Genomic DNA, 24,721 nt, shown 5'->3' with positions numbered 1-24,721 from the left:
CTCCACAAGTAATTAGTATTTAAGTTCAGTTTGTATTGCATTTACTGACAGACCACAAATTGAGAAAATTCTAGTCAGTTCTACCTTCAAAGTTGGTCTGCCTTTCATTTTGACAGCAGCAGAACCAAAGGCATATGTACAATCAAATGAGCAGTAGAACATGGGTAATGAGTAAACACAGAAATTTTTTGCCAGTTTTAAACTCACATTTCTACCACCCCTCAGATTCTCCTCCCCTTACCTGAACAAATTGGTGGTGGAATGCAGGAACTCAATAGCACGCTGGGAATGGTGGCTTCCAAGTCAACTGTTGCTATTCTCAAATCCTGTAATTTCTTCACTGAAAAACCTTGAGGAAAACTGGAATCAATTAAGCAGGAGGTTTTAAGAGCAAGGTGTGCCAATTATACTGTAAAAGCTTAAACAACTTATAGCAGCTGCTCAATGCTAGTATTTATTCATACCCAATATGGAATTAAGTACTTACAAAGCAAGACCTTTCAAAGCTACTGCGTGGTGCTACTTACACTCAGGAGTATATTGAGTGCTACTGATTTGAGGCCTAGATGGAAATGTCTCTCTGTAATCAGATGCAAAATAACCAGAGGCAATAACAGTTACAGCTCCCAGTTGGTCCTCAAATCAATATTTAACATAGCTTAGTCTCAAATGTATGTTCAAGGTAACATAGTTCAGTCCCTAATGTATGCTCAAGGATGAAGTACTGACACCTTGCAATTCAATAAATGACTTTATGACAAAGGAAAGCAAACTTCTGTGTAAGCCTAACAACATCACAGATAATGCTTAAGAAAAAATATAAGGTCAATTAGAACTAGACTGAATTAATTTTATTTCCTTCCAAAAAGAATAGACACTAATTTAACTGTATACAGAATTTAATTTAACTATAACTATACAAGTTTCAGTATATTGTCCTGTTCAAAAACTGCTTATATATAAAAGAAAAAATACTGCCAAAATTCTAACGCATACTTTACAATTAAATGTCCCAACTTTCTTTCTACCCCTAACAACCTCAGACTAGAGTTGCAGTGTTCAGATTAACTTATGTATGGATGAAAATTCCCTTGGTCTTAAGTGCTGTTTCTTTATTACCCATGTTTTTGCCACTACCACCAACATTGGACTTAAAATTAAGTTTTACAGTATTAGCAATGAAAACTTCGATGAACCTTTTAAGAACAGAATTCAGAAAAAGATTAACAACACTTTTTACTGCATTAAAATGTTACATGCCATTAAAAAATAATTTATGCATCTCTCTGCATTATCTTGTTTATTAATCTGTCATATTTTACTATAGTAATTGCTAAGTTTTCTTTGAACACTTGAACAAATGAGAAGTAACCACTCTTAGTTAGACCATCAAAACTCCATTTAGTTCTTAGAACTTCAAGCTCTTGTTTTGAAACAAAAGGTGTCCAATAAGGTTCCAAGAATTTTTATCATTACACTCAAACAAGTCAGCCAAAAGAAGAAACAGTTTCTTTTGTTCTTGGTATGATCACCCAAACCCTACCATTCCTCCACTTTCTACTGTTACTGCATTTAAATTGCCAGCATTTCTTACCTTGACTAAACAAAGGTTTCCATTTAGTTATTTCCTGTACTGTTTTACCTAGTTGCTGTCCAGGCACACAGAACACTCCTCACTACACTGCCAAGTCTCCAAATCCACCGTTCCAGTTAATGGAAGTCTAGGTCACTCAAAACCAGAATTACAGTCAGCAATTCTGTTTAGATATACCACCTGATGTGGCATAAACTTAACTGCATCACAAATCACTGTAATTGAATGCAAAGTAAAGGAAACTTGAGTTTATTTAGCTTCCAATTTCTGGGAGGTCAAGAGGAACTAGAACTGCTCTGGACAACAAAAGAAAATTGACTGCGCTTACAGATCATTTTCTGCCAGATTCTTTCTTTAGGACCACTGTTTTATTGTTGTCCTTTCTATTACATGGGGGATGTACATATTATCAGGTGTTAATAAACGGTCAGTGCCTGTACAATACATTCTACAACTGAGCACCACTTTCCGTAACTGAACAGGCAAAGAAATTACACTGAACATCAGCATCTGGCAGTATTTCTCCAAAAAAAGTGACTAAAATGGGTTTAAATTGATTAACACTATTAAATCACATCTAATATTTGATACTACATGATTTCATTACAGCTATACGATACAATTATACAAAATGTGTTAACATCAAAGAATACAACCAAAATTAAGATAGCAAACAAAACCTATATAATTTTTTTTTCTTTACAGGAAAATACTTTTGAAGTATGCATGTAACTGCCCGTTCTTTTAAAGAAAATCTACCGCAAGCAAGTTATCAACCTCCAGAAAATCACACATAGCATTACTACGCATATCCCCAAAAAGTGTACAATATGCACACTTAGAAAATACAAAATTAAAAAAAATCGTAAGCAACAGGTGAGCTTCATATTTATAAGAATGTGAAAAGAAGTCCAATTTTAGCACTGTTGTATAAAGAATTGTCTTTTCTGATGCAAGTTCATGAGCTGACCCGTCCGGTTGGGGCCACACTTTACAAAACACCGTGTTCTTGAAACGGGGTTACAGACCAAGGTGCAATGTCACCTTAAAGTTTTCTGTGTGATTTTTTTTTTGCTTTTTATTTACTACTTATCAAAACACGTCCTGTAGGCTTGTAGGGTTCTTTTTTTAAAATTCTTTCCTAGAAACAATATACAAAGGGGAGGCGTATTTCTTTCCAATTGATTTTCCTGTAAGATGCTTTGAGTTCAAGAACGTTCTGCTCAACTTTCACTGGTTGTTTTTGGCCTTAGCGTGTGTTAAGATGTGAGATTTCAGGTTGGTTGATTGCGCAAACTTCTTATTGCAGCCGTCAAACGGGCAAACGTAGGGCCTGTCACCAGTGTGAATTCGCACGTGTGTGCGTAAATTGAAGTCCAGTGAAAAACGCTTTCCACATCCTTCAAACGTACACTGTTGGAAGGAAAAGAAATACTCTGTTAGCTGGTGGAACTCATCTCCCTCACTGACCAGAAAACCAGTCTTTAATTCACTAGACTGCTTAAACATGAAGCCAGAGGCTGAAGATTATTATGGGTAAAGCTGTGGGGATCCCCTGTGAACTGCACTAAAACCTATATTCAAAGAGGGAAATAAATGACCTCCAGCTTGCAAGTAATCACTTCCACTAAAACCACCTTCTCTGCATGTGAAATAGTACCTACACTGTATGAAAAAACAGAAATGTGATTCCACATCAGAACTTCCCCCTTTGAGTGATGACTTGCAATGGTTTTCTCATTTTACCTGCTTTACTTTTAAGATAGGCTTGATATAAAGAGGACAGCACATTTAATGTCAAAAACTTACATTTACCGTACTGAATATTCAGTATATGCATCCAAGTAAATGTCTGAGGACTGCAATTTTTGAAATAATTTACTTTAGAAAATAATCAACAACATAAAAAACATGTATCTGAAGTGTTTTCTGGGGAACACGTATATGCTCAAGACTAAGAATAATTTTAAGGATTTATAGGGGTTATCATATGAAGAGGGCAGGGGACCTCTGGTGGCAGAAGCTCATGTGACTCCATATAAATGGAAAGAGATTCAGTGACTCCATCATTCTGTTGAAAACTGATTAATAACCCCTAGTGAAAATTAATACCCTGAGGTAACTGAGCAAACAGCCCCAAGTCTCAGTTGTCCACATACGCTAAGCTGAAAAGATGATGAGGCAAAATAGACACGTTCTTATTTCTCTAATAATTGTAGACTTCATTTTTAAAGAGAGTAACTACATCACTTTTTGAAAGGTATCTCCCATGTACATCCAATCTGCCAATTTCTAAGAGAAGTCCATGTAAATAATTAAATGATAGCCTAATTAACTTACTGGGGCTCCCAGTTTTTCAGGTGCCTCATCTGATTTTAGAAAAGCCCCAGTATGCCCAAGTCCTACGGAAGCCAGGTTATAGCTAGTCTCCAGTGCTCCCAGCTTAAGTGGGGGCACTCAAGCCTGCAGGTTACCAATACCTGAAAGGGTTTCTCTCCAGTGTGAACTAGCTGATGCCGCTTTAGTTTCGAGCTCTCCACAAAGGCCTTGCCACATTCTGCACACACGTGTACTCGGGGACCATGAGTGTGCAGATGCTTCCTCATGGCAGAGTTGTCCCTGAACATCTTTGTGCAGCCCTTAAAAAGAACAGTGAAACTCAATTAGTAGATAAGCTAGTTCTCAGAAAGAAGGTTTTATTTGCTACAGTACAAACATTTTAAATGCTTTTATATCCTGAATACTTTAAGAGTTGGCAGTGAAAAGAACATCCCTTACATTTATTTTTAAAAAAGCAATACAAGAAAACTAATAATTTGAAAGGCTGACCAAAAAACCTCCTAAACCCAATACCAAAGAAAAAAAATCCTAAACCCTTTCCTCACTCACTATTATGAGCCATGCACAGTCAAATAATAGGACAGTCTCATGGAGAAGATGAAGCTCTGACAGAAGCAAATGAATAAATCAAACAAAAGCACCTAACAGGTTTCAGAGGAAAAAACAAACACAAAACAAAAATCCAACCAATAAAACAAAAGACAGGAAAAGAGTTCATGGATACCTATGGCATACTCTTCAAAGTGCTATACTCCGAGAACAACGGTACTACAATATATTACATGGTCTCTAATATATCACAGATTATTCCCTAGTACCAACTGGTATGTGCACCATCTCCCAACATTCTGTCCTCTTGAGTCTCTGTATTCCTCATTTCTGAGAACATATGGAACAAGAGGGCTTCCAGCACGTAACAACTTACAGGAACTACCTTGTCCAAACTGGCCACAGCAGACTGATCACTGCTACCTTGGGACAGAGTGCCACTCGTGCTGCAGTTTAAACCCACAAAGTGATACTGGGCAGTGGAATAAGATGGGACTATAGCCTGAGTTAGCCCCACCTCAATCCAAAAGCAGAAGATACATTAACTCGGGTACAGCATCACAAGTCTTAACCTGGGGGTCAACCCTGCATTGACAGAGGAATACCACTTTTGGTAGGTTAAATGCTTAAGAGTTATGCTTAAGCCAGCAGTGACCTGGGGCTCTATTTGCCCAAACTTTCTACATTTTTTTCACTTCTTAATGTCTCCTCAAGGTTCAAAATATATAATCAAATCCTATTAATATTCATAAATCCTATTTGTACTAAAAGTGATGCTGTTTAAACTTATATAAAGCTAGTATGCCAACATCACTGTGTTTGAGGCATAAAATTTAACAACAGTACCTAAAGGACCATTAAATTCCTAATCTTAAATTCTGCAGGCTTTTTTTTTATTTCCTAAAAAAATATATTTAAATAAGCTTTGTTTCTTACAAACAGGGTGAAATGTCACTTTCAGGAGTTCTCTCTTCAGGTACTAGAACCTCTTTGGCAAATTTTGAAATATTGTGCCACCATTCGGGGTACATAGCAGAACTGGGTGGGGCAAAGCAGCGCCAAAGTAAACAGACCATCAACTTTTTTTCTGCATTTATTTCAAAGTCCCTTCTTGCTTCTGAAAGCAGCAGGTACAGCTAAACTATGTTGGTTTGCTTTTTTGTTTTTGGTTTTTTTGTGGGTTTGTTTGGTTTGGTTTTTTTTTTGTTAAACTGAATTCATAAATGCATCAAGGCTACAAACACTACAAGACAGAAAATGGAAAGATAGAACATTCTTTCCCCACCCACCATTTAGATGAAGTTGAGGCTATGAAAAAGTAAATGAAAGAAATGAAGGTAATATTCCTTGGTAGAGTAAACATAACTGTTCCCCTATCTCTGCATACTGTATTACAAAAAAAAACATGACACTTATAGAATGCGGAGAATTGGAAATCAATATAAGCACAAAGCGGAATTCAGAAAATTCCTTACACCGTGGCTGTCAGAAAATAGCCTTCTATTCATTCTCTCTAAAGGATAACTCTAATAGCTATCTGCCCTGATTATTTGCTTAGGCTCACACTTATCTAGACCAGAAGTCAGCAAGATTGTGTTTGTCTTTTTTTGTTACAGACTAAGTCAGCTAAAAGAAGCACTTCAAAAGCTGGATAATGCAGTAAAGCCACAGGCTACCAATCTAGGTGACTGGCAACATTTATTCAAGACAGAAGCTTCCCTGCTACCAGTGGATCAGAATCATATCTCCAAGATGCCTGCCTCTCTTTCATGATGATGCACTTTCCAGCTCTGTGGAATGTAATTCTGAGTCTTCCAATAAAGCTGACTTTGGCATCTGCACCATAAATTGCTGATTCCTGATCTAGACTCCAAATCTGTCATAGTTTCCAAGCAGAGGATATATAGATCTTAGGAACGTACTTTGAACAGCTTTCAGAACATTCTTTCAAGTATGTATTCTTGGGTGTCGGGAAATCACAACAGTAAACAGCATGTTAGGGACTGTGCATCATGGTTACCAGAAGATTAGGGATGCACTAACCTTAAGACAAGGAATGGGAATAATATATTATTCAGTGAAAGGTTTTAAAGGAAGCCTCTAGAGAATGACAACTAAAATACATTTAACTGAGTGTATTCTATTAACAGTAAGATATTTTAGTTATTCATTCTCAAGAGAAAACATCAATACAAAATTCTGATCTACAAATTACTATCCACTCAGAAGCTGAGCACTTCACTTACTTTGTGAGGACAAGCTATCGTTCGTGGAGCATCATCTTCTTTAATTTTTCTTGGTTTCATTCTTAAAGATAAAAAAAATTCAACAAAATATTAGTAGAAACACATTAGTAGACAGCTCTTCTCCCCTAAGTGCCTATATAATGAGCACATTTTATCCCACAGTATTACATGTGCCAGTGGTATTCATTTTAACATTTTCAAAACCTTTATAAAAATATTAACAGTATAATTTAGCATTTGGAATGCTCTGCTTTTCCAGAAGGACCTCTCAAATATAGAATAAGACATTCAATACTATCTTCTTAATCCTCTGAATATGTGGAAATTAGAATATTTCTTTTTCCTGACATATGCTAATTATAATTAGGAGGTTTTGTTTGAAAACTCCATTTTTGTTGTGCCAGTACCCATGTGGCCTATTTAGCTTCACTTCCTCTCCATCCGTGCAGCAGAACATGAAGGAGTATAGGTTCAATCATTCTGCAGCATTTTCATCACACAAGACTTCTAAAGAAAACTCTACAGAAGCAGGGAAAGCAGAATCAGGCAAGTTGTGGAATCTACATAGACAACACAGACATCCATTTCAACCATAGAAATTATAATTATTCTTACTTTAAGCTATTGTGCACACAGATTCCACTCTCAGTAACTGACTATTCTGTGGGTGCCACTCCACTGCTACACAAGGAGCCCCGCAAAACTGCTTGTATGTGTCAGATCTATTTTACATACAGTAAGACTCTGTACAAAACAATCCTAGAACAGTTTGGTTGTAACAACCACCTGTCAAAGTCAGAAGAGACAGATGTGATTCTGGGAAAGTATGCACTTTCAGCTGTCTTGATTTCTCAAATCTGTGGTGCTGTCTTCAATAAATTAAAAAGAAAAGGTTTCTCTCTATCTAACTATAGCAGTAGGTGGGTGTAAATAAATGGATCCCCATACAGCTGAGATTCCCTTAGGTAAGCAATGAGATTTTGCACATTCCCAAACCTTGCTGTGGAAGCAGAGCTAGTCTGCTCAGGTGGGTTACAGAACTGTTTTTCCTGGCAGTACAACACACAACAGTTCCCTTGGGACAATGTGGTATGTATCATAACTGTAAATTAATCCACAGGTTTGGTGGTGTACCCTAGTCTCAAACAGAATGACTATCTTGAAATTAACAAAATAATTGGAATTATCAGAATCATTCTTCTTAATGTCAAGAAGGAAAAGTATCTGTTGCTATCCATGACAGTCTTATCCGCATGAGTTCTCTTTTTGAAAGCTGATATAAAAGAACAAGGTTGGTGGAATATATTTCTAAACAATGCATATATGTACATTTTTACATCCCTTTTTATTAATTTATGTAAGAATGGCTAAACTGCAGCTCTTAAAACACTCAAAAACTTCCCAAGAGCAGTAGGGAAAATAAACTAAAATGCCTCCATTCTGACCACAAAAACATTTGGTTTTTGCAAGCGAAGTCCTGACTTCTTTGGTACTGTCACACTCCTACAGCTGAAATCTGCTTTCACCTGTTTTCTTCACATGGAATACTGAGAGAAGAGAGTGAATTAAGGCAAGAGCAGTGAAAGCAACTCCATCAGAAGTCCTGAAGACCCAGGAAAATCATCTTACAACTGCCAGTGGAGTGATATGTGAGGGACAAGTCTCCTCTGGCTCTGTCAGCTATCACTGGTCCCTCACATTGAGTCCTTTCAGTAGTGCAGCCTTAGTTCAAGTGACCATCTACAGACTAAAGCACTTGACAGCCACTTCACAGACAACACTAAATCCCAAGGATTTAGCTGCTGCTTTTCTTCTTTTCTCTAAGTGGGCACTTGGGAAACTCGTGCTTGCCTCAACATCTCCAGACTACACTTAGTAGGTACAGAGCTAACCTGAAGAACACTACAGTCTCCTGCAGGGTTACAAACACATTTACAGATATTAACAGTGACTTGTGAATGGTGTACGGTATTTGTGTTGACAAAGCTCCTCCTGTGCACCACACAACCAGCAGCACAACTAGGATTTTATCAACTTAAGGGCAGAAATATTCTGAACACAGCAAACTACATCTGTTCCTGTACAGTAGTCTCCTCATTGTTTTCACTGTAACTTATTTTTGCAAGACTACAAACCAAGCCAGTTGATCTTATTGATTAGACTTAATTTCTATAATCCAACTGGAGTACAGAATGGTTGTGCTGTTTTTAGTTTACACAGTCTCTTCCAGTGTAGTACTAAAATACCTGACTCCAAACAAGTGATTGGGATTAATTGATTGACTGCACTCTCCAGTGAGGTTCCAGACTCAATAGTACTACAGGTACTGAGGCTGTAGGAAAACACACACACACACACAAGCTGTCTTTAAAGTACCCCTACAGAAAACCTTCAATTACCTTTAGCATGGGATTCTCCTTATTATATCTCTGTGATTTAAAAAAAAAAACAGGAAAAGGGATGGAAATGAACATCTGTAATTGTGTAAATGATCACAGAAGAATGATATGACGAGGCAGGACATGAAAGAACAGAGTGTCATGATTTAATTCCATTAGAGAACAAACATCCTTAGGAGACAAAGCTGGTGCCAAAACACCTCCTTCTAATTCAATCAACCTATTAAATGTTGGCTGAGTCATCCCCCCAGCCCCAAAAAAATTAAGCAAAAAAAACTTCCGAAGTCTGAGATCTGTATCCCTGACATGACAGAATGAGTAAAGCCACTATTGTTCCAAAGTCTTAATTGGCCACCTGTAAAGGGAGTGACTAGACCAAGAGAATTGCTAACAAGAGATTGTTGTGGAAAACAGATTTAGTGGGCAGTGCCTGCATTCTCACACTTTGTGCTAAATCCTCTTCCTGACTCTTGTATCTTACCTCTGGTATTAAGTCAATCTTTGAGAAAGAAATGCTGCAACAGTGCCATCTCTAAGAGGCTGTTGAGATAGAGTGAGAAGGAAAATACCCCGGGCCTGTGCAGTATGGAAGCTTGAGGAACCAATTGCAGGTTTTTTTCAGTTCAGTGTCTGAGCAGGCATATAATGAATGTCCATCCAGGGCTTTTTGCTATTCAGGCTTTGTTTCTAAATTAAGCAATACCAGCCCAGTAGTATACTTGAACATTTGGATACAAATACAAAAAAGTTCAGTTAAAACATGAGCAATTTTACATCTGTTTTTCACGTAAGCACAGCAAGTTAAGCCTAAACTGTGGAACAAGACAGTGCTTATGCACTAGGTTCCAGAGATAACCAGGCTTATCAACAAAACAGCAGCAGACAATGCAAAAGAAGAGATGGCAAATGGTGTCCAGGTTGTATCTCAGTGCTACAGTCAGGAGGAAGCTGCTGGGCCCTTTGTACACCTGGGCTGAAGGCATGAGGGCATAAACACACAAGCACAGATACAGTAGATCATTGTGTCAAAACATCATTTTGCTCATGAAGCTGCAGAAGCCGTACGGACAATCCCTCAAGGAAGAACTTAAAGACTTACATATTCAGTGCATTAGAAAAAAAGATTTTGATCTTACTTTAAAATTAACTTTCTGCAAAAGGAGACCAGACTAGAATCTGTGCTGTTCATCTTAATTACACTGGTGCAGGTAGCTCTTGCAGGTGGTGATTAGACTTTTGGCTCCCACCCAGTAGAGCATCTCTACCAGCTCCATCCAAGTTTTCTTAGCCTGAAACATTAATCAAAAACAGAACTCTAACAAGTATCACTATTTAATACAACTACAGACACACATTAGTACTGGGGTGGAACTTCAGAAACAGCTGCCTTTGCAGAAAGTCAATTTACATGGCAAGACCAAAATTTTCATTTCTGCGGTGAGTTTACATGTGTTGTGCCTAGTAAAGGCAACTGCAAATCAATTAACTGTGAAAATCAGGAAGGATCAAGTCACTGGGACACTGCAATTAAAGGCTACCTCTTAACTTGCACTGGGGGAGTGGAGGGAAGGAACGCGTGACAGCAGAGGAAGCAGGAATGTGTGTAACCCAATAGCTTTACAGAATGAGCTGCATAAAAGCATGCTGCCTTATCCATGCATAAGGAAGACTGAGTGAAATCGCAGTTATTAAACCACTCAGTTTCTCAAAATAAAGAAAGCAATATTGTCATTGTGCATTATCTGAAAGTTAAATCCACCTCCTTTAATCTACATATCTGAACTGAAAGTACTTCACCCTAAGAGCACCTTAATCCCTACCCCAAATCCCTGTCAGACTCCATAACCTATAGATTTGCCAATTAATGCAATTTAAAAGGCAGCCATAGAAACGATGTTAAAGCTGGGAAGAAAGGAAATATAATTCAAGTAACAGTATAAAATTTCCCTCTTGCTCCATCATCTCCCATTTTTTGCCACTGCTAAAGAGTTCTGTGTTCTCAGCTTACTGCTCCCTCTGTACATTAAGCTAACCTTAATAGCTTTACTCTCTTTTCAGGCAACTTCTTTAACACATCTTAGAGGTCTCTGATGACCAGCAATGATATTCACCTGTGCTGATGTCCACCCCCCTGGCTCCCCAGGAACAGTCAGAGGTGGAGGAAATTATTCACTCTCAACAAGAGTAAGTTACTGGCACTGCTGCTGTGTTCCCCTCATTCTGCCATTCCCCTTGAACTGCCCTGCTGAGCAGAATCAACTTGAGCGTCACAGCCCCATGCTACTGCAAGAGTTTATTTGTGCTGAACGACTCCTGGAACTGGCTAGACTGGCTTCTGGATAAACAAGACAAAAGGGGAGTGGCACAAAGTGTCCTAGGAATCTATCTACACACATGAACAGCCAGTGTCTTACCTGCTTCAGTCACAGTTAGGAAGAAAACTGCCGTAAGAAGTTCATTCACTCCACGATTCTGGCAAAAATTATCCCTAGGTTTGTTCCAGTTATGAGGAATATCATATGAGTAAACAGGGACAGTGACTTCTGCAGTGTGGCACAGAGCAGATCTCCCCATCCTTAGAATAATACTGGGTAAAGCAATTGTCACTTTACTGCCCTTTAAGCTTCTCTAACGAGAATACAAAAGCATACACCTTATAAAGAGGCCTAAGTCATAAATCTGGATGAACAGAAGGCTTTGTCACTTCTAAGAAGGGTGTCCAATTTCAAACTCTAATGCAGTTTCCTCTTCTGTTTTCTATAGGTTTGGAAAGTGGATAGAAAGGAAGACCAGTCCTCACAATGGCTCTCCCTCAGAAAAGATACCAACATCAGCAGAAAATAAAACCACAAAGAATGAAGGTTTTACCACCAGGACCCGTTACTCTGCCAATTTCCCTGCTATAGGATATTCCTTCTTATTTCTTTGTTTTACAGTTATCTGTGTTCTGCTGTCTTCAGCCAGTTCAGTCATGTATTTGGAGGACAAGAGAGCAGGAGAGGACAACCAGTGATATCCTTCTTAGTGGTTTGCTTTGAGAGAATTTGCATATTGATATATGCACATTCTAGAAATATCCCTGCTACCTCCTTAAGTTTTCACTACCAAGCAACTATGATTTCTTCACAGCTAACTACTGAGCTGTCATCAATTTAGATTTGGATGAAGCATTTTACTCCACTTGAAGGGATTTGTAGTTTCCCAGTCAAAGGAATCAAATGAAAACACGGTAATTTCTTAAGTTTTGTCCTTCTGAGCAGATCATTCACAATTAACATTTCACATCCTGATATGATTGCCCAAGAGAATTCCGCCTTTTCCTTTTTTATTGTATTTTTAAAGCATGCTAGAGAAAATTCAAGACTCCTAACACAGAATAAAGTAATCTGCAAAAAGTGGTAAACCGCCAGCCAGGTGTAACTTATGGTCATTCGTCTATGTATTACTGAACATGTCGATGTTCTGACACAGCCTATTTATTCACAATGTTTTCAATGGAATCATAGAATGCATAAGAGCTTTTCCAGGAAAAACTGTCAGAGTTCCAGTTAAAGAATTTAGATTCCTGCTACATGACTCAATGACATATGCTCTAAACCAGGCAGTGAAAGACAACTGTATCGCAAGAGACACCACAACCACTCGCTCTGCGAGAGCCACTGAGCTCTGAGCACTGCTGGCCACTGCAGATGCTCAATTACTACACTTCCTAATTATTTTTTTTAAGGACTGCAGAGTTACAAATAACTTAAAACATCAGGTTGGTCCCTGCATTACCTTTCACTAACTAAATAATAATCAGAATACCAGAACCTTGCTCAAAATCTACTACCACTAGAATTTGAGTTTTGTCTGTTTAAGCTTAACCTCAGAACTTTGCTCTTAATAATCAGTGCAAGTATTTCAAAACAGTTTATTCTTAATCAAAATAAGCAACCATTTGTTATAAACAGTGGATCTAGCCTGGTTCAGAGGAGATAATTTCTACAAATGTATGGTGAGATTCCTTCCTACTTTAATGAAAACCAAAAAGCATCCTTACATAACCTTCTCTCAACTACACACAATGCACTTAGCATACAATTTTACTAGCCAGTTCACACTTCCTTATATGTGGACTGCCCCAGTTCTTTTTTCAAGTTATCTAAATACAAATTTGTAATTCAAAACCTTACAGCACGTGAAGCTACTTAAGTTTAGAAGCAATTTTCAACTTCATGTGCTGCTAGAAGTTTTCAAAATACAGCTACTGAGAATTTTGAACTTCTGAACTGTAAAGCAATGAGCACTGCTTGACAATTTCAGAGAACTTTATACTAAACAAACACATTCTTTTAGCATGAAAAACTGTATTCCTTGAACCTCCAAAGCCAACTCAAGCTATATAAACCCAATTTTTATTTCCAGCTTGCTGTGTGAAGCTCCTAGTGATACTGTACACAGCAAAGTCAAGCAATTGAACAGTAGTCTGCAGGTATCAGTACTTGAATCCATTTTATTAGCTAAGGAGTCCCTTCAACACACTTCATTCCAAGAAGACAAGACCTTAACAAGAAATAATAAAATTCTAACCCATACTCTTCAGTCTCAGAAGAATAAATAAACACAACAATTTCAGACATAACATAAAACAAGAGTAAAAGTTTTACAGTCATCGATTCTGACCAAGAAATCAGCCTTTCTTAGAAAATGCATTAAATTCTCATGTATCTACAATTAAGCTATGAGAACAATTTTTTTTAGCAACTTGGGGATATTACAATTATATAGTAACATATGTAATATATAGTAATATAGCTATATTACTAAAGGTAATATCCACACAAAGTGCTTCCTCTACCATCATGCATTTATCTTCTGACTGAAATGATTATATTTTATCTGCTATGAGAAAAGAAGCTGTACACATAAAACTGAATCTTTCCACTACCTGCTACAAATTCCAGCTCTGGAACTTCCTAGAACATTTTACAATAAATACAGTGAAGTAATAATTTTAAAATACTGCCAGCAGCCACTGCTTTCTCAATAGAAACATAACTAAAACGTGTTACAATATATTTCAGAAATATGCAGACATATTTGCTAGAAACAGCCTGGTCATTTCAAGAAGCCCAAATCCTGACAACCATTTCGATTATTCAACTCAATCTGAAGAAAAAATATTAAGTATTTGCATGGAGAATACCCTGCAAGGAACTATTTCTACTTCCTAACAAAAGACAGCTATTCAGTACTTCAGCATCTAATAGAACCAAAGATTTTAGCATGTTTTAAAGTATTGGAGAGCACAATTCTAAACACACAATGAGTAAAAATATGTAGGTAACAGTTTAGAACTGGAACACTATGTACACTCAGGAGTATCGCTTAAATTATTTGCTTTCACAAAAAAATTGTATGAACTCCTCAGCAAGTCCTAGAGAAAATTACAGTAACTTTGATAAATTATAGTGAAACACAAAACAAGAGTATCAATAGCTAAATCCACCCATCACTTCAGACAGAACCCTGTTTTCAGCTGTTTGTGATGGGCTTTTATACATTTCCAGATCAGACAACCTGAAGCAGTATGAAAAACCTGAAGAACTATTTTACTAGGAGCCTTCGAAATTCATAGTTCAACGGCTTTAGTGAAAGTAATTGTGGGATGCAGCCATGCTGTAATTCCTCCAGCACAAACACACTACAGAGTACCAGGACAAAACTTGTAAAAAGCAGCAAGATCAAAGAGGTGAAACAGGAGTAAATGCACACACTGAACACCAAGATCCAGCTAGCCAAGAAACCAGACCAGAACTTTGTATCAACAGCCATCGGTGCCTAGCAAGTACCTGGAAAAAGGTACACTCTCCCTCTACTAGGCAGTAAGGCTAATACCATCTGACTGTCCTCCTACTCTGAGTGTCAGAACTGTGCACCTGCGCTCTGAAGAAAAGAAAACGAATGTGGCTTTACACACACGTTTCTTTCAGCTCGTGACAATCTGGCAGCCAGAGACAGGCAGCAGCCGTGCCCAGACCGCTCAGGCACAGCGCTCACGCTGCCCCTGCGCTGATCGGAGCACGAGGGGCCCGGGCCAGCAGAGTCAGCCCCGCTGGGCCACTCGAGCGGCCCCTCCGCTGGCCTCGGGGGTGCCCTCTGGTGGCCACGGGCTGCCCCGAGCACCCGGCACCAGAGCCGGGCCCAGCCGACACTTTCACTGTCCCCGCCCCGCTTCAAGTCATTCCACCGCCGTTTGAAAGCAAAAGTCACCTTGTCGCTCAGGTCAGCCTATTATTATGTAAACGAGTGTTAATTCTGACTCACCAGAGAAAATCCAAGCAATATAGCTACCAACTGTGAAACTGCAACTATCAGTGGCACTTGGAAGTGCAGGACACGATTTAAAATCTCGAGCCTAAGAAGCAGGTGAAAAAGAACAGGAAGTGGAGTTGCCAACTAGATCCTGTAGCCTTGCTATTTTGTACTGAACAATCGGAATGCAGCATTTCATTTCTTGGATCCTTTGGTTCTCACGAATTTAAGTCTACTCACATGAAATAATCTGACACATCACAGAACTGCTGGGCTTGGAAGGGACCTCTAGAGCCCATCTAGTCCAATCCTAAGGCAGGGTTACGTAGAGCGATGCAGCCTATCAGTGTACTCCTGTCTTACCTAATGGAACTAAAGACTGGAATACACTGAAGAATTCACTACTGAATATAAAATCCTGTTATTTTAGTTCAGAACAGAGTACCTAATGCTGTGTTAAGTCCCTTGTTTTAGAATAGAATTAAATAGAATAGTAAGCCATACTAAATATACCATTTTGCCTAGCCATTTCATAATTAAACCAATGAAAAGAACACAATTTTAAAGTTCCTTTCTTCCTACTTACCTAGCAAATTCAGCCAGTTGCTTGGGGTCTGAGAGGTCAATGCCAGGTATTCCACCAGGAGGAAGTTTCTTCCCTGTCATGTACTCTGAGTAATCTGGAGGAGAATTCTCTCCAATGATCTGCTCTTCCACCACTGTTTCATGGTCAATATCCTTTTTATCATCTGAAATACACAAAATACTGAATTCAATACTAAATTCATACTAAAGGTAAGAACAGCATACAATTTATTAGGCTACATCTCAATACAAATTCATGATTGCCACATGTTTAATAGAATACACTGCTCATCCAGATTCCCACATTAAATGTGAAGAGCAAAAAGACATATAGTTACTGACTGAAGAACACAGAAAGAATACAGTGAGTGAGGGAAAAAAACCCAGAAATTGCAAATCTACTTTAAACACAAACAAATGCAGAAATTAGTGGAACAATCCCATAAATGTTGGCTGCACTTGAAAGATAATGTACTTTTCCTGAAACAATGCCTAAATATTTAATTTCCTTAACCTCTTCTGGACTGATCTTCATTATACCCATGCTGATACTCAGCAGCAGTCCCTAACTTTGCAAGCCTATCAGAAGAACAGCAGACACCCTACGATGTCAGGACTACTGATCTTCAGTATTCAGACTTCCCTGACCTCCAACAGAAGTGTCATAGAGACAACAAATTTAAAAATAACTGCTGATGGGCTTCAGCACCTGCCTGTAAAATTAAGTTTTTCTAACATGTACAGACAGATCTCAAAGAAAGCAAGTAATTCAACCATGTGTCTCTCTCCCAAGGGGGCTTCCTCCTTCTGTGGCAAAGGCCAGCCTAAGCTCTTTCCCACTCCTCTATGTAAACAGCAGACTGGGATTATTCAAAGCTTTGATCTGCAAGCCAGTTAAGACACTGCTGTTTTCTCTGCTCTAGAGCTTCTTCTATGAATTTGTGCTCAAGGACTGCAGTGAAATCAGGTGGAAGACCTGCTGTTGCTGTCTACTCACATTCATACCTTAGAAAACATTGTACCATGCATTCTATCTCCTCTTGCTATTTTATAATAGAAACTGAGAGACACAAAAATGAGAGAGAACAGAAACACCCATCTATGTTCCTCACTGCAGTATTCACAGCAGCAGAAAGTGAGACACAGCACCTACCCTGTTTTCCAGCCTCAAATACACCTGGGACAACAGATGCATATATGGCTGTAACTGCTCAGCTCAATGTAACAGAACTTGACAGTACTTCTACTGTGTGCATGGGGAGCAGACTCTGGAAATTGTTTTATACACAAGAGACTGTACAAAAACAACATGAAGTTTTATTTTACAGATATCGTTTAAGCAGTGGAAACACAAGGTGGTAGGACAGAAATAGTATTTCACCAATTAAAAAAAGATAGGAAAACATAAGGCAGAAAACAAAAGACAAAATGTTTTGGGATTTTTCCCCTAAAGAGAAACACGGGAAATAACATTAGTCATTACTCAGTAACTTAGGCTAGGAAAGAGAGACAAAGACAACAAGACAAGCAAATAAAATAAATATACCACACACAAATTTCTATTCAATTTGTAATGCCTGCTTTTAATGTTTGCCACCGAGCTATTTCTAGAAATGTTACTGCTAGTTTGAGGTTTAATCTGATCTACCAGATCAAATAGCAGTTCATGTATATTCCATGGTGAAAGAGGAAAACAGACTCCAATGCTGCAAAGACAGAAGTGTAAATAAGAAAATACTATCTCCAGCATTAAACTCAAAATAAACTACAAAATTGACTATTGACCTTTTTAGTTGTCCACTCACCACACTACCTTTCAGTCCCTACCAGTACTCTAAAAAAACAACTGAATTTACCTTAAGCAAAGATTTATGTTTAGAGCAGTTGAAGGAGCTACAAATTCAAGTCAATAAGCCTCTAGCTTGGTAACTATTTGTTCTTTCTAAGAGAAGCTTGAAGAAAGATTATGTAGCAATGCCTACACTGGGAGAAAAGACTGGGAAATCATAATTTCTGCAAAGCTAGAAGTGACACCTTCTCTATGGTGAGGACTAGAATGAGATCAGCTGCTCTCCACGTGGCCATTTCAACAGCTACCCAGAATGTGCAGTTTGACTGTTTGATGACATTCATAACACAGACAAGTTTTCATTTCCTGCCTCATATCAGATACATGAGTCAACTGGGAAATTCTGTACACATTCTTAAAGATCTTCTTTCCTTCCCTAGCGTAGAAGTTTGCTATTCCACAGTGCTTTCTTATTATTTGAGGACCAAACTCAAAGTCAGCCTTCAGTGGCTTTACTTCCCAAAAGCCTGCCAACAGAAGTCAATTCCACAGCTATTTAATTCCACAGACTACTGGAGCAAAACACAAAAACTATAAACATATTGCTTGGATAGAGTAAAATCTAAGAGAAATGATTGTTTAGTATATTAACAGTTATATGAAAATAAAAACCCACCACATTTTCCTATAACAAAAAACTGCATCTCTACAGTAGCACATGCATCTCTACAGTAGCACGCACCTCCACTTCTAAAAACAAATTTAAAGCAAAACACTAAAACACAAAACAGTTACCTTGAAGTGTTACATTAGGCTAGTATTTCTGAAAAAGTAGCAGCAGACTTCAGTAGCTCTTTAGTATGGTGACCATCCTGTGACATTATCAGGTCTTTGGGAAAACAAAACAAAAACACACAAAAGAAATCTCCCCATTTTTTTGAGGAACTTTGGAAATGGAAAAACTTTACCAAAGTGCTCTATGCACAGATTTAGTTTATTTGTTGGCCTACCAACCTGGACTAGGCCGCTCAAAGTCTGGAGGGTAAAGTGCAAGCAAACTTTCACTCAGGCCGAACTGATCATTCTTGCTGCAAACTGGGCAAGTTAACTGTTTGTTGTTTTTTGCCTTCAAGCAAGTCTTGATGCCCACTACAGGCAAATTGCTTCCCCCTTTTCCTCTCACGAAGCATCAGAGAATCAAACATACTGCATCCAAAGCAAAGCAAAACACAGCCCTGAATTTACAGTGACACCTCTGGATGCCACCCATGCAAGACATGTACAGACAGAACCATGGAGGCTATTATTACTATATTTACTATCTTGTCTACATTGTTTTGTCCCTTAAAAACACCTGAGACTACAACAGACTCAAATATAAAGCATTCAGCTGAAGCACTGTTCTTATAGATCCAATGCAGTTTTCTCTAATGAACTTGGAACACAATTTTAATGGCCTCCTCCTACATCCTTCTATGCCAACTTATATTAAGGTAGATACTCAGTCTAAACTGTGTTGTTCTATGCATCTTTTTAGGACATACCCTAACACATCTTCATGTTCTGTGTCCTTCCATCTACACATCTCTCACTGCCCCCTAATTATGGGCGATAACACATACTGAATCAGATCCACTTGGGCCCTTCAAAGCAAGTATGTCAAACATTTTTCTACTAAGATCAGTGAAAGTTCAGTGTTCAGCCAACTGTGTCTTTTGACTACTAGCGAAACAACCTGAAGTTTTAAGAGGATGAAGTGCAAATATTGAACGAAGTAAGGAGCAAGATTACTGGGATAAAACCAGTAACTCCATGCAACAAATCAAGAACAAAATATGGTAGAATCTGCCTCCCAAGACTTTATTGATTACATCTTGCTCCTATTATCACACTTTCTCCATCTCTTGCAGCCCTTCTGTTACACTGAAAAACCCACCTACTTTGGAATCCCATTATTTTGTGCATTTCTTGAGTAGCAGCTGACAACTCTGGAAACTCCCCAACTTACTAAAATGACCCTCTTAAGACTCAACCCTTGAAGCTCTGTCATTATTTTCTCCTCAGTTAGTCTTGATTTTATTGTATTCCACTTCTAAATCACCAAATCTGCGAGCCATCCTCCTCCTCTATTACCGAGCAAAGAGAACACATTGTTCAGTCAGTTTTCATCTGAGGAAAACGGTGCAAATGGGAACTCAGAAGATAGACCTGGTAGCAAAGCAATGACACCTGATCCTACAGCTTCCTCCTCAAGGCATCAGATTAAAAGATATTCTACTTAGCCACTAAAAGGATGAGCAACATTTAAGCTTAAAATATGATCACACAGTTAAACACACTTGCTTTTAGGAACAGCTGAAAAGCAATTACAGGATAAAGGATGTATTCGGCAGCTGTGCAGTACCAAGGCACTGTGGTAACAGCTTGGTTATTGCTACCACATTGCAATCTCCTCAGGCAAATTAGTTCATTGGTCATGTTTGGAAGCAAAGAGCTGTAATTAGCTTGTTAAATAATACAGTTATTTAGCAGACACTCCTGAATGTTAAAATTCCATTTTGCACAGTATGTCATTTTTTAACCTAAACGGCTGCTAGGTTACTTTCCCTCTGACGTGCCTTGCACACAGATGGAGAACAGGTTCTTCTTTCCGTGTGTCACCCATCTCTTATTTCACACCACTGAGACATGAACTGACAAAACCAGTGCATATATCAATAGTCATCATCTGACTTCAGCATTTATGAGACTGTGCCGAAGCACTATGACCTTCTGAATGGTCAGCACAGGAGTGACTCGAGCACCCCAGGGAAGGATCCAACAGCAAGTTAGAGGATTGTAGTCTAAAGGTGGGCTAAGAAGCAAATTAATTGAGTTATTTTAGATGGTGAACCACTGCACCATTCATGTATTTCACTTTCCAAACTGAAAATACATTTAAAACAAACACAGAGAACAGTCTGCCTTATCACTGGAAAAAGTGACAGGGCAGATTAAATACTTACAGCAAAAGCATATATCATTGTCGAGACATCTTAGCATTTTAACCAGAGAATCACTTTCTGCCTCCATTATAACAAACTTTAGAGGAAGCTCATTATCTAGCTGTCATTGCAAAGCATTTTGGCCATCTTTGATACAAGCCCACAACTGAACTAAGTGACTCATCTATCATTTATACTACTTAGGACAACTGGTCAGACAGCAGATGGTTATTTTCTCACCCCTGCAATCTGATGAAGCAAAATGAAAACCTTTCTATTTTTTGACATTGAAATTTTAAGATTTTGAAGAACCTTCTAGAAAACCAACATGAACTCCCCAAGTTTCCAAATAAGGGTGCACAGCACAGGCTTCCTCTATTATCGAAAATAATTTCCAAACCATACATGTCACTTTTGTATCTTTGTCTTTCCCATCTAGGGATAGGACACTTCAGCAGTTTAACATCTGTGGGCAATGTTTGGTTGTTCTACTTCAGCCCTTAGCTTGCAGACTATGCTAACAATAATAGTTTAAGCCAACTCTTATTTCAGGTTTGAAAGCTTGACAGAGTCATTACCTAGAAAGAGATGTAGTTACAGTAATCAATTTTTTCGCCTTTGAACCTAAGTCCAAATTGTTTGCAATTTCCAGCATTTGGTGCAACCAGCATTTAAGCACCACCTTCCCAAATGTTCCTGCACGCAAGAATCAGTTTTGCAAGCGCCATCTGACAAAGTGATTTCTCACGATTCTTCCCCTCCCCCTTCACTATTCTGTACCCAACCTGGAAAAACTCACTAAAGACAATGATTCAAGCTGAATACAGCAAAGGTACAAATAAATTTCACTTGGTAAGAATTATTTTTCTAATACAAACAGGAGTCTCACTTGGAGAGCCCCATTAATTATATGCAAATTTCTGATAAATATATTTTATATAAAGTAAACACACTACAGGAACATGATTAACTATCCACCATAGACCCTCTTCAACCCTTTCAAAAATACTTTCATTCACTTCTTACTTTCATTATTCTGAAATAATTCTGAAATTCAGTATTCTGAAGAGCTGAAAAGCTGATCTGAATGAGAACAAGGCACTCCTGCTTCAAACTAAACACTTTAATCATGGGTCACAAGTTTGATATTACCATAGATACCAAAGTGATAAGAGAAGTTATGGTAACTAAATTGTTGCCAACAACAGTACTGCAATTTCTAAGTAACCACATAAGAAGGCAAGGATTAAGTAATCCCCTTTAGTTACACTGCTATATATTTCACAGATTATTTCTACACATTTCAAGAGGTGCTACAAGACATGTTATACTCCTTTATGGGAAAAGATTTACGACTGGTTAAATTTGGTACCACCCCTGTACAAGCCAATATAGTAGCACCACCAAACACTAACAAGGATTAATTCACATTGTCTACCTACACCATGGTGAGCAAAGTGTCCTTCCCAAATCAAAATCCCATGCACAGCAATATAGGGCTCATTGTTTTATCCTGATGCATGGCCTTATTTATCACTTGTCTTTTGATTAATTTTTCACTTAGCTTTTAAAACAGTTAACTGAATCAGTGTGCAAGCAAATCTTTAATCATGTCAAAATACAGATTTAAACTTACTATATTTCTTCAAAATAAAGTAGTTTTCTTCTTTAGAGAAACTTTAGAACCATCCTTTTGCAAGCCAGTGATTTTGGGTTTTCTTGGTATTGATTTAGCTGAAGGTTTTTTTGGGGGGGAGGGTACTCAGGATGGGGTTTTTTTGGGGTTGGATGTACATCCTTCTGCCTCAAGTTTTGTTTCTACTTCAATTTCTCTGGTAACAACTGAGCCTTTGAAGTTTCACGGAGGGGGGGGAAAAAAAGGCAAAATAGAAAAAACAAACTAAAAAAAAAAAATCCCAGCATTTGACCACATCAGACCCCTTCTGTAACATTAAATAAGCTGTGTATGTGAGGCATATGAGCCTGTCCAATATTCTCAGTAAAACTATACAACACTCTCAACTGACCAGGTTATTAACAAGGCTGTTTGAAGCTGGGGGATGGTGTCCGTATGCGCAAAGGAAGGGGAGGTCAAACTTTTTCCCTATGTATTTGATTTTGCTTTTGGAAGGCCATTTTTTAGCAAGTCAAGTCAGACTAGGTATTCTTTATTCATCTGCATCATGGATATAATTGAGTTAAATGTAGCAATACAATTCAATGTCCAGTAAATTATAAGTGGGTATCATTCCTACTGAGCTTGCATGGTCATGCTCCTAAACAAGAAAACCACTGCAATCAATAAGGCTACCCCAGATATAAAAGCTGTGTATGTGGAAAAAGAAGCAAATTTATTGATTATACACATGCTTCACTTGGGCCAAGTAATAATCAGCGTGCATTCCTAAGGAAGCATCCTATCAGGCACTCTGAATTTCTGAGTGCAAATGCATGCTAGAAATTGTCAATTGATCTCAGTGATGTCCTGTATCCTGCCAGCTCATGAGTCATACAGCCACTTGCATTCAGCTATCTCCAGCAGCTTCCACAAACCAGCAGCCTGTATTCGTTTCTATTATCTTTTATCTTTCTTGGATGGTCAGTTCTAAGAAAATTATTAGCAAGGGAATTTATTCAGTTTCATACAGTGATACAGAAGCACACAGAACACCATCCCACTAAATAGTATTTGGGAAACTCTTTATCAGGAAGAATTTTGATCATTGGTCTGTCAACTGACATGCCAATAGCGTCAGATACTCTGTGAAACTTACTTACTGTGAAACTTTAGTAAGTTGTCATCTGTATTTAAAATGAGAGTAAAAATCTATACCGCTATGCTTTCCATCTTTTCAGGCAGGAGAACTCAGCCGTCCAATACACCTTCCCATCTACACTGCCCTTTCTAACAACTTCTGCTCATTTGCAAACATCACAGAGTGCAAACATTTTTCACTACATCAAAAGCTTAAAGAGTATCTCTCTATTTTACTAGACTCTTTCTAAAAAAATTCGAAACAGCACAAAAATTATGATGTGCAAGACAGATTACCAAGTTACTATTCAAAAAGCACCCACCAATTTAAATATTACATGAACTGTTATTATCTGACCTCTTTTTTTCACATTTACGTAACTTATGGACAGAACTCTGATTACAGAGCATTGCTGCTGGCAACATATTTTTGTAAAAATTAAAAAAAAAAAAATAAAGTGGGTAGGGCAGGTGCATGTCAGCTTTACTCCAACTCCCACAGATATTAAGCACCTTCACAAGATTTTACTGCCTTTAAAAGACACTCCCACACACACCAAAAAAAAAAAAAAAAAACAACAAAAAAAACCTAAAAAAAACAGAATCTCCCACGACAAGGTCTCCCTATGCCTACTTAAAAAGCTTATTTAAAGCTTCAGACCCAGTCGAGAAAAAGCCCGACGGTTTTCCAGCGCCAGTCAGGAATTGCCTCTTTCCTCCCCGCGGCTCCAGGGACGGAGGTCAGCTCCGGAGCCGCCCCTCCCGGCTGCCACCCCCGGCGCCCCTCGGGCTCTGAAGGGCCGGTTGTTTGCGGCCGCCCCCTCCGAGCCGGCGGGAGGCGCGGGCAGCCCCGCGGGGGCGAAGAGCTGCTTCCCCTCGCCGGCACCGCGGGCTCCGGCCGGGGAGGCCCCACCCACCGCCCGCCCGGCCACCGCAGCGGGCCGGGGCCGGGGCCGGGCGGCCCCCGGGCGAGCTGTACACGGTATTTCGGGCTTCGCCGTCCCCAGGGCGGGGAGCCGCGGGGTCGGGACGGGCGGGTCTCCGCCCGCACATCGCGGTCACAGCCCGGCGCACACGCCTCACCCGCGGAGCGGGAGGGACGGGAGCGGAACGGCAGGCAGGGAGCCGGGGAGGGGCGGCGGAACGGGACACGGGGGAGAAGGAGGACAGAGGGCGGCGGCGG

General features: G+C 39.0%; 1 protein-coding gene across 1 annotated transcript in view; it reads right to left on the bottom strand.

Annotated features, from left to right (window-relative positions):
• Positions 1–12: 12 nt before the first annotated feature.
• The window catches only part of YY1 (YY1 transcription factor), a 26,185-nt gene continuing 1,476 nt past the window's right edge, over positions 13–24,721 (bottom strand). The window contains 4 exon segments of the mRNA XM_033515089.1: positions 13–3,007; positions 4,075–4,233; positions 6,730–6,790; positions 16,012–16,174. Coding sequence (XP_033370980.1) covers positions 2,825–3,007; positions 4,075–4,233; positions 6,730–6,790; positions 16,012–16,174 — 566 coding nt within the window. The 3' untranslated portion in view covers positions 13–2,824.

The sequence above is a fragment of the Parus major genome, chromosome 5, assembly GCF_001522545.3.
Source record: "Parus major isolate Abel chromosome 5, Parus_major1.1, whole genome shotgun sequence".
Taxonomy (NCBI): Eukaryota; Metazoa; Chordata; class Aves; order Passeriformes; family Paridae; genus Parus; species Parus major.
The sequence above is the reverse complement of the archived record's forward strand: the minus strand, read 5'-3'. Positions and strand labels throughout refer to the sequence as shown.